At 35.5% G+C, this 11,217-nt stretch overlaps 2 protein-coding genes across 2 annotated transcripts; both read right to left on the reverse strand.

Moving 5' to 3' along the window:
* Positions 1 to 395: 395 nt before the first annotated feature.
* LOC143603872 (transmembrane emp24 domain-containing protein p24beta3) lies at positions 396 to 5,029 on the reverse strand. Its single transcript, XM_077080542.1, has 4 exons — positions 4,813 to 5,029; positions 2,635 to 2,821; positions 1,272 to 1,379; positions 396 to 597 (listed from the first exon to the last, which is right to left on the reverse strand). Exons 1-4 carry the CDS (start codon positions 5,008 to 5,010, stop codon positions 464 to 466), a joined length of 627 nt encoding a protein of 208 aa, XP_076936657.1. The 5' UTR covers positions 5,011 to 5,029; the 3' UTR covers positions 396 to 463.
* Positions 5,030 to 7,379: 2,350 nt separating this feature from the next.
* Positions 7,380 to 10,507, reverse strand: LOC143603873 (SUN domain-containing protein 1-like). Its single transcript, XM_077080543.1, has 2 exons — positions 9,518 to 10,507; positions 7,380 to 7,917 (listed from the first exon to the last, which is right to left on the reverse strand). The coding sequence occupies exons 1-2, from the start codon at positions 10,505 to 10,507 to the stop codon at positions 7,654 to 7,656; spliced, it is 1,254 nt and encodes a 417-aa protein (XP_076936658.1). The 3' UTR covers positions 7,380 to 7,653.
* Between the last annotated feature and the right edge of the window lie 710 nt (positions 10,508 to 11,217).

The following is an 11,217-nucleotide window of genomic DNA, read 5'->3' on the forward strand; positions in this document are numbered from 1 at the left end:
CAGGTTTAAAATTCGAGCCAACTTATTGCTACTCTGTTCTGTGTGACTAAAAGAATATACGTCATAAAACTCTACAAATCTTTACCATCATCTGTATTAAAATAAAATAAAAAATAAAAAAAGAGCGCACACGCACACAGAAGTTTCCTTTAATAGTTATCACTGAACCATGAATGATGAGCATCCTTCATCACATGTGGCCAGATCAGAAAGTTGGTTAATGGGTTAAACATATCATTTTTTCTATAACTTATCAAAACAAGTCGGGTTGACCCACAATCGTCCATTAAACCTTTCTTTAAATAACTTATAACGTGAAATACAGCTAGTAACTCAAATCTTTAAATAAGTTGCAACAGTAAAAAGCTCTAAGTGACATCACAATGAACCAACATAAACTGTTAGAACATTTTTCCCGAGTTCTACTTTATGAGAACGATACGGGGCGAGAGTTGGTGTTACCTCAGACCCGGTTGTATGCAACTGACTTGCTAAACAGTCTGCGTATGTAAACCACTTGCAGCCCGCTTGCAACCGCCAGCAAAATGTATTCCCCAATTGTGTAAAAGATCACCCGTTTATGTGTGCTCTCGTTTGCTGCACAAACAACCAACATTAATCAAACTTACTCAAATTGCAAAGATGTAAATGGGTTGATCTTATAAATTATATAGTTTTAAATAATTTAAATGGGTTTGATGGGCGAGTTGTTTAATTTTAGCACAACACATAGTTATTAAAAGCCCTCGCTTCTTGCGCCTAGGCCCATTTTTCAGGCGAGGCTCAATAAATGCGCTTCTAGTTCCTAGGTGAGCGCTTCGGCATTGTCTACGACAGAAACATGAGAAGATAAATGCCGAGCAAAAGAAACGCAAGGAGCGTTATTGAAACGTAAATCCAGGAGGGGTCAAAGGAATTACGTTGTTTTGTTACTCAATTTTTAGAATTACATTTGAACCTTAACTATCTTAGAACTTTTTGTACTAATTAGATGATATTAAATGTTATATAATAGCTTTTGTTTACTGTATTTGAAGAATCTTCTAATTTTTTTAATTAAGTGCACTCTTTTTTTCTCAGGCCCTCACTTTTTTGGCGCCTTGCACCTAGACCCTAGGCAAGGCCTACGCAGCTTGAGTGTGCCTAGTGCATTTGATAGCTGTGGTACAACATGAACACGATCCGTTTGTTAAATGAGTTAACAGGTCAACCTAAATATGATATGTAAATGAAATCAGTTAGACTAATATGATGAGTTAAAAGAAGCTTACTATGGCGATGTCGAGCATCACGTGCTTTCAAGTATTTTTGTTCAGCAGTAACGGATTCCAATGCCTCCCTCAATTCAGCGATTTTCACATTGACCGGGTCCAAATGCTCTGAAAGAAAACAAAAAAGACTCTTAAACAAAAAAGCATTTTATGCAAAATAGAATTACAAACACATGAATAAAGTTGACTAAATACAGAAACTTGCAGCTTTACAAAACAATGACAAATGATAGCTCGATTAGATAGTAGGGGTTTCAATCGTTTTGGCTTGGCATGTCCAAACCCACCGTCTTGTAATAACCAATATATCAATTTTTTTTTTGTTTGCGTGCATTTTGTGGAATTAATCAAAGAAACTCACTGATGCAATCCAATTATTTAATTAGTATTATATGTTTGCACACCAGATGTTTGTTTAAAGTCTCGTTTTAATTTTGCCTAATAAACTTTCATTGTTTTGCACACCACAGTTGATTGATCCGTGTTAAAGAAAGCGACAGATTGAAGTCCACTAAAGTGCAGGTAACCAAATAATCGAGTTGGTGGGTTGTATACATATGGGTTAAACGGGTCATAAATGGTTAATGGGTCGACCTGTTTGACTAAACATGTTAAGCAGGTCAACCCAAACACGACATGCTTAATAAGCAGGTCAACTCGAGCAGACCTGTTTAAATAAACAGCTCAATTCATACACAACTCGTCTTTTTAAATGGGTTAGATACGCCAACCCAAAACCTGATTATTTTCGTGTTGTGTCGGAAATTGCCACCTCTGAGAATAAGGGTGTGCAAAAACAGTCCAAACAGACAATCAAAAAAACAAACAGGAACCAGTTCTATTCTGCTTTTATGTGATTATGTAGCTTTTAGAAACTGGTTTTTGGTTTTGGTTTTGGTTTTCAATTCTAATATTTTTCTAAAAACGGTTCTAGTTCAGTTTGGTAACTGATTATTTTCGTGTTGTGTCGGAAATTGCCACCTCTGAGAATAAGGGTGTGCAAAAACAGTCCAAACAGACAATCAAAAAAACAAACAGGAACCAGTTCTATTCTGCTTTTATGGATTATGTAGCTTTTAGAAACTGGTTTTTGGTTTTGGTTTCCAATTCTAATATTTTTCTAAAAACGGTTCTAGTTCAGTTTGGTAAGGTTTATAACTAGATCAGTCATAAAAAATAATTATTTTTCAAAATTAGAAAACGTCATTTTGGGTTAAGAAACTCTTTCACTTCCACTTCACGGTTTTGTATGGAACTGAACCAGTTTCAATTCCCCTAGTTTGTATTTTGAGGTCTCGGTCCAGTTGTGATCTGGTTTCAATATTAAGCAAGTTGTACTCAGAAAGAGAAAGACTCGACATACCATCTTTTGCAAGGTCATGCTCATTGGGAATATGACCAACATGTATGTAGAAAGAGACAGTCTCAGGAGTCGAGTAAGGATTATGAAAACAAAACTGGTACATCCCGCTTCGTGGGGCCTTAAACTCAAACTTTTCACCCGATGTTCCTTTCATTGTTTGTACTACATTCCCTCCAGGAGAAGACACCTGAAACAATTGCAAAACTCAATGCATACAAAGTGTAAACTAAATTGTGTCAAACAAGAATCATCACTATGGTTATTTCAATTAGAAGGTAAATACAAGCACCATCATATCAATTAACAATCCAAAAACATAAAACCAGCATGATCATCTTTTTCCCTACAACTTCAAGCTTAAAAACATTCACACAACATATACATACTCAGATGGTTATTGAGGGGATAATATTAGATCCAAAAGGTCTGTCTAATTATTGTTTGGGATAGCTTCAAAAATCAAAAACCTAGTATGCATAATATTATGAACTTATGAAATTAAGAATAGATTATAACAGATCTAACTTCTAGTTATTGAAACTGAACTAAGCAGCCACAAGTTAGAGAAACACAGCAGATAAAATTGATAATTATTCAACGAGTTCGTTGATTTCACAAATTCCAGACAAATAAAACCTCATGATTTCATGAGTTTCACGTGTTTCAATCATCTCAAATTTTCTAAAAGTATAATCAGTCCCTTCAACAAAGCCCAAAAATATATAATAAGGTCAAATCAGTTCCAACTAATCCAAAAGCTCTACATCCAAAACGTCTATCGGATTATTGTTTTGAGGATAACTTAAAAAATAAATAAATAAATAATATGCATTAAAAATAGGAAATTAAAACATATCATATAACTGATAATTATTCACGAATTCTAGACACAAATTCCATGAAATTTCACCTACCGAAGCAGATAAATGAAAAATCAATTATAATAATCTAAAACAAAGAATCCTTTCAACAAAGCCCTAAAATTAAGCAATTAGGTCAAATTGGTTCCAACTAATCTAAAAGGTCTGTCTGACTATTGTTTAAGAATAACTTCAAAAATCAAAAACCTAATATGTATGAAGCATGAGATTAAGAAACAGAAATTGAACTAATCAAACACAAATTATACAAACACATCAAATAAATTCAATAAAATTCACTAGATTCATTTAAATTCACAGATTCCAGACAACAAAACCTCTTAATTCCATCAAACTTCACCTACCGAACCAAATCAACAAAAAATTAATCATAATAATCCAAAACAACAACCAATTCTTTCAACAAAGCCCCAAACTTAGAACAATTAGGTAAAATTATCTAAAAAATCAAAAACCTAATACGCATAAAAGTAAACAGATCATATAAATTGAACCAATCAGACACAAATTAAACAAACACATCACATAAACTCAATAATAATATTCACTAAATTTGTTTAAATTCACAAATTCCAAACAACAAAAACAACCTAACAATTCCATGAAACCTCAAATCAATAACCTACCCTTTCAACAAAACCCTAAAATCATCCAACTAACTCAAAACGGCTTCATTAATCGAAATTTGCTCACTAAATTCGCTTAAATTCATAAATTCCAGACAACAAAACCTAATGAATCCATCAAATTCCACCTTCCGAACCAGATCAACATAAAATCAATCATAATCATCCAACAAAAGCCCTAAAAATAAACAATCACGTCAATAAACTCATACAACCAATCCAAATTCGAACACAAACAACACGTGATCTGAACTACAGATATTTAGAGACTCAAATCAATTATAAGTAAGAACACATCCTAAACTTAAAGCTAATCAGACACAAATTAGAAAAAAAAATCATAACAAATTCATAATTATCCACTAAATTCATTTGAATTCGACAATAAATAAAACCTCATACTTCCACCTACTGAATCAGATCAACGAAAATTCAATCATAATTGAACAAAATCGGTTTCAATTACTCCAAATTCCGTCAAATTCACCTACCAAACCAGATCAACGAAAAAACAATCATAATCGGTTACAACTAATCCAAATTAGGTCAAATCGGTTACAATACAATTATAATCACATAAAATAAGCCCTAAAATCAAACAACTAGGTCAATTAACCCAAATTCACCAGCAAACACCACGAGATCTGAGCTAAATAGATCTAGAAACTGACAATAAAGTCGATGCCGGGATGATCGGAGCTCCAGAAGATATCATGATCGACGACAACGAAGTTGCCGGAAACCGTATCGCCTTCGTAGAGCACGTATTCGTATACGCATTCAACGTCGTTCACGGTGACTGATAACGCCGATACGTCGCCGGTGAATGTGGAAAGAAGAAGAAGCCCTAATATTGCGTATGCTTTCATCGTTGCCTCCGTCTACCGCTTTTCGTTTGGTGAAGAATAATAATAATAATAATAATAATAATAATAATAGTAGTAGTAGTAGTTTGTTTCAGGAATTAAAGGGTGTCACCTTAAATTTACTTCTTTAATATGTTTTGACTGCAGCGACTCGTAAGGCGGAGCACGGTTTGGTTTCGGTTTGACCGAAGTCCTCGGTTTTTTAATATACAAACTGTTCGGTTTTGGTTTTTCGGTTTTTTTCACCTCGGTTAAGTTATAGTCAGTTTTTTTCAATTATATGTAGACATTGCAAAAAATTTTAAAAATGAAGATAATGACTTTAAACTTGTAAGAGTGTATTTGAGTACTACAAATATATTAAATACAAAAACCAAAAATAGACACATGTTACGTGGAATCATACGAATAAAAAGTTGATAGAGTCGTAGAGTTTCAAATTCAGCAAAGTTCTTAATAAGAAAAACACTAAAAGTTTAATCCTAATTTTCATTCGTCATCTTTTTCATCTTCAAAGTTTAGCCTTTGTCTTCAACATCTTCATAATCTTTATCACCATCAATCGGTTCGGTTTTTTTTTGGTTTTTTAAAACTGGAAAACCGAACCGAAACCGAAAATTCTTTTTTTCAAAAACCCAAAAAAATTAACCGTCGATTAATGCTTCGGTTCGGTTTTTTCGTTTAGTTCGATTTCGGTTCGGTTAATTCGGCTTTCTGCTCACCCATAGCGCCGCCGCCACATGCCACACCGGCCAAAATATATTGTCTTAATTCATAGACGCGTGTGATGTTAAATGCAATACGAGTGTTATTATTTTAGACTATGTTGTCTCACTCTGAAAAAATTATGCCGCTATCAAAATGTGTACGCTTCCATCGGGTATGATGTTATATGGAGTATGACCAAATTATGTTGCTATTATTTGTATTAAAATAAATAATCTTAATTTTTTAATTTTTTTTAAACAATAAATAAAGTCCAGGGACAATTTAATAGTAAAAGATGACGTGACCTCATAAGCACACAATTGTAAACAACACTAAGTATTCCAAGCCCGTGTTACACTCAAAGGCTCGTTGCAGTAAAACCCGATAGAGATTAGATTCAAACTTGGGTCTTGTCGTCTCCAACCCAAATTGACAATCCCTTCCCCATGTCAGTTGGAGTTAAAGCTCGTTGGTATTAAATACTGTTACTAATAATAATTTTAATTATTTTGATAATGATTATTAAAGTGTTCGTGAGCTACTCTAGATAAACTCTTTAAAAAATTGACCTTAAAAATAAACTGGTATAATGTAATAGACATGTACGAGGTTGAGCTTTACTTATTGAGATTTAGTAGACTCACAGGCCTTCATGAGTAGAGATGAGCAAATTCGGTATTGGTACCGATTGATACCGGTACCAGTACCGAGGTTTTGAGTTTTTGGGACCGGTACGATACCGGTATTAAATACAGGTGCCGTACCGTACCGGTACCGAATCGAACCTTTCGGTACCGATACAAGTACCACAAATTTACGATTTTCGAGATCGGGATTTTCGGTACCGGTACCGAGCTCATCTATAACAAACCACAAGAATAAAATAATCAAAAGAAGAAGTGAAGAAATAAGAAGGAAAAAGAGAAGAAACAAAACAAAGGAAAAATGAAGAATGTAAAGGAAGTAAAATTTCATCTCACATTGATGGAGGAAAGAAAATGGAACGCTTTTACCATGGTATAAATATGATTTCAAAATCTTTTCCTACATCGCTAGATTACAAAACTTGTAAGCTCTTTATAAGGAAGAAAGTTTACATGATAATATTCTTATGTGCCAAATCACACCCAGTAGCCGACGCGCACGCGCACAGGCTCAGGCTCGGGCGCAATGTGGCGCTATGATGGCGCACGTTGATGGGCGCAATGCTTTTCTAGGGCTGAATCGCCAACCCTACTTCAACTTCGCGCCACGCGAAGATGCTCAATTTCAAGTATAAATATGGAGGAATTATGGACTTCATAACTCGTTCGTTTTCGCTTTCTCTCTCAAAATTTCTCATATATAAGGCTAGTATTATACTCGAGTAGTTGTAACGATATCCTTTTGTAACTAACTCTTGGTTCTAGAGTTCCATATGGCTCCTAACTTGCTTCTTTACTACTTCGAAATACATTGTTAATTCTTCTCATACAAGTTCTCACCAAATGTCATGTTTTAAAATTTTAACCAATTTCATCTGCAAAAATGCTTAACAGTATAAAGCAATATTTGATATAATATTTTTTATAACCTCGTCGCAAAATATTTGATATAATATTTTTTATACCTTCGTTGCAGTATACATAAGTTATATTTTAACTTTAGCCTTCATTGCAGAATACATAAGTTATATTTTAACTTTAGACTCACAGTTCAACTTATTGACTTCACAATCCTTCATTCTATAATAAATTTACCCCAATAAAATACCAGATAAAGAGTAGTAAAACTTAGATAAAAAAACACATTAACCATCACATAGATGCTAAATTTTGAAATCTCAGCAGCAACATACAACAACCAGTCTAGTCAAGGTCAACATAACCACTACACAATCTACATTTAAGTTACAAATAACTGCATAAACAACAAACCGACGACTTATAAAACTTCAGGTTAATGACCATGAACCCTGACCCGATATATGCAAGTATGCGAAGGGCTTCCATGATTTGACATGAATTGCAGCCTGACTGTATCAATAACGACTGGCTTTACGCCTTCCGTTTTTACCAACACATTAAACGTTTGTGAACTGCTCTTTTCAAGGTCGTATGTGAACTCGGTCAGCAAATGCTCCTTTTGTGTATCTTCCTCGTTGCGTGACCATCCCCATACCTTACAGTCTTTGGGGGCGGTTGACCGGTCAAATGCCACGCTCTGTACAACCACAAATGATTAAGTAAAATTAGCAAAAGCCACAACAAGTATTTCATTAATCACTATGAAAAGTTAGAAATAATACACATAATAAGTAGTCAAACATTGTTTATATCTAACATACAAAACGAAGTATGGTTGTACAGTTAAATCTAAAACACAGGCTAAACAAAATGTCGATTTCTATCAAACAAGTTTGAGTTCCTGAGAAAAATTAATATCAACAAAATATATTAAACCGAAACACACAAAAACTTTGAACCGGAATGCAAATAGTTCTTAAATACCTTCAAATGTTAGGTGCTTTTAGGTGTGTTTCATCTTGTTCATTTGTCATAAACCGATAAGAATTAAATAATAAGACCTAGCTAGATACTATGCTGAAACCGAGTATTTGAACAAACTAGACTATCGATTACATACATACATATATATGTCAAACATACAGTTATAACAAAAGATAAGAACAACTGGCTTGTAACTTTAAAGTAAGAAAAACTAAAAGTATGTTCTGCAATTTAAAATAAAATACTTGTCGGGCCTAACTCATATGTGAGATGCAGGTGAGCCTCGACACTCAGTTCCAAGTCAAGAAGCTGCTAAACCACTCAGTCTCCAAATAGAATGACATGAAACAATTGTCTCTGGTATTTGTAGGTTTGCATGAAACAAAACTAAAAGTAGTTGGAACAAGATGGTTGGTCGAACAGATTTGCCAGACCAAGCGTGACTTCCAAAGAGTTACCTTGCTACATGAACACATCCAACGCCGTTTCATTGGGAAAGTAGTCACAGTGGCCGAAAGCCTCTTTCAAAAGCAAGTTAAGAAGAAAAGAATTAGTGAATAACCAGCTGAGGTAAAGTTTCTCATTTTCATGTGGTGATTTGGCACGTCGGTGTTTGAACCTAATGTCCGTCTGCAATATCACCTATCGAACCACTGATTGAAATTATGTAGTCCTCTGGATGACTCAATTGTCACCAAACGACAAAAAATCGCCACTTAAAAACGACTGACTTCTCCTCAACAGGTCAATCACTTATCATTTTCTTTACTTGTTTTTAAAAAGAGTTTTCAGCCCCCACAACTACTCTCCTAGCAAAACAACGTTGGATTTGGCATCGAGCAACCTTAGTCGTCCTGTTCACGTTTCATGTAAGACCACACCACTTTCAGTCGAACATATGTCCGACTGATGATCTCGTTTCAACGACCTCTAAAGTTGTCTCTCACAAACCTACAAGCAGACTACTACCAGAGACACCGTTTTCATATCAGACCACTTAAAAACCGAGTGGTTCGTCTTGACTTAGAACTCACTGACGAGGTTCGCTGGCATCTCCACCAGTTGCAAAACCGCACAACTTAAGAACTAATAACGAACACAATCATTTCATTTCTCCAACAACAACAGGTTGCGTATATTCTCCTAAATCTCAGTTAAAAACGCTACAAGTTGGTAGCGACAGATGCAACAAACACAACCCATTAAAGAGATTCGTAAGAACTACAAAACTAATAAACACCTATCCACAATGAAAAAACAAGATGTAAACAAAACACCTTAATAAACAAACCGGTAAGAAGTAAAAAACAAACCTCCGCAACATGTTCAAGAGTAATAGCTTCCGGAACAATCGCACTCCTAAGCTTAATCTCAACAAACCCATTATCCCCTTTCAAAGGAAAACATTCACCCGGTTGACCAAAACTCGGTTGCAACATCTTCACTGCATCACTCCTCACATTCCCACTAAACCACCCACCGCCTCTTCTCCCACCACCAAAAGCCTCCGAATGCTTCACCACCACCGCACCACCCGACGCCACCGCATAATCAACCCTACCAATCCCATCCGCCGCATGCTTCCCAATCTCCCTCTCAACAATCTCCTTAGCCAAAGCCCGAATCTCATCCAACTTCAAATCCCAATTTTTCCCCTTAAATTCCTCCACAAACCGATCGAACTCGTCTTTCGATAGCCAATCCGTCGAACTCAACGTTTTCTCAATACTCCCAATTCTCCGGTCCAATTCACTAAATTTATTATCAGCTTCGGTATGTCCATCGTCAATTCGCCGACTTAATTCAAATTTCAAACCCGAAACCCGATCGTCAACCTTCCGATCCACCACATCGATCTGGAACTGCATCAGCTTCGTGGTGGTCGTCAACAACTTCTCCACTTCCGCAATCCGCCGCTCGTGACCCGAATCCAAACTCAAACCCAAATCACCAATTTGGGTAAACCCTAGTTTCCGTACCATCTGAATCAAACCTAATACTACAACCAGCAAGCCCAAGTTCTTGACAAGCACACTTGCAGCAGTCTTCCAAGGAGATCTGGAAGATGATGACGTCACGGCTGCTGCTTTAGTTCGTTTTCGTAATTTGGTGTTGGGGTTTTGGTTTTTGGTCTGAAGAGTTTCGGTAGATTTTGGGGTTTCGGAAGTGGGTTTGGTTGGAGGATGAGTGGTGGTGTTGTCGTTGATGACGTCATTATCGGAAGTGGTTTTTTTGTCGGTGGTGTGACGGCGTAATGGGGCGGCGGATGGGTTAGCGGTGATGGAGACGGCGGAGGATGACATTGATGGGAATGGAAATGGAACCCTAAGTTTTAGGGGTGAAGATTTTGGAGGGAATTGGAATTGGAATTGGAAATTTGGAGATGATTGGAAATGGGAGATGGGAATAGCTTTTATGAAGACCGGTTGGTTCTTTGAATATTATAAAAAGTAGAGACAATGTAAATAAACTAGTTTTTTAACACGTGTAAAAAAGAAACCGGTGAATTAAAGGTAAAAAATAAGGTTTTTTATTTGAAATAAGTGAACAAAATTAAAGGTAAAAAATAAACGAAATATGTTGTAGAAACAATAAGAAGACTGGAATATCAAATTTATAAATTTTGATAAAAATATTTTTATATACAACATCTGTTTGTCACAAGTATTCAAATCGTCATCCTATATAAATAAATTTAGACCATGTCTGCCAGTTACCCACTCTGAATAATGCAACATATAATATTCATGAGAGAAAAACCGGGCATCGAAGAAACAAAACAACCTTAGAAAAATATTATTCTTTAATATTTGAAAAAATTCTGTTTGTATACCTGTGGTTTGTTGCTTCCATCCATTTGTATACAAATTTTAAACCTTTAACACTTTGAGTACATATTAATTCTAATTGTATCCATTTGTATACAAGTTCCAAACGGAGTTAACCAAACCGTTAAAACCTCCCCCACATGAGGGATATTTTCGTCTATTCCAATAAAACCGTTTATGCTTTA

Source organism: Bidens hawaiensis, unplaced genomic scaffold (assembly GCF_021521415.1).
Source record: "Bidens hawaiensis isolate Kalapana, Puna unplaced genomic scaffold, B.hawaiensis_p1.1 tig00063250_1, whole genome shotgun sequence".
Taxonomy (NCBI): Eukaryota; Viridiplantae; Streptophyta; class Magnoliopsida; order Asterales; family Asteraceae; genus Bidens; species Bidens hawaiensis.

Excerpts from the sequence above, each read along its gene's own strand:
- LOC143603873 (XM_077080543.1), bottom strand. The coding sequence starts at position 10,507 with ATGTCATCCTCCGCCGTCTCCATCACCGCTAACCCATCCGCCGCCCCA. Across the intron at positions 7,918-9,517 it reads CTCTTGAACATGTTGCGGAG|AGCGTGGCATTTGACCGGTC; the intron begins GTTTGTTTTTTA and ends GTGGTTGTACAG.
- LOC143603872 (XM_077080542.1), bottom strand. The coding sequence starts at position 5,010 with ATGAAAGCATACGCAATATTAGGGCTTCTTCTTCTTTCCACATTCACC. Across the intron at positions 2,822-4,812 it reads ATCCCGGCATCGACTTTATT|GTGTCTTCTCCTGGAGGGAA; the intron begins GTCAGTTTCTAG and ends CAATTGTTTCAG. Across the intron at positions 1,380-2,634 it reads GCATGACCTTGCAAAAGATG|AGCATTTGGACCCGGTCAAT; the intron begins GTATGTCGAGTC and ends GTTTTCTTTCAG.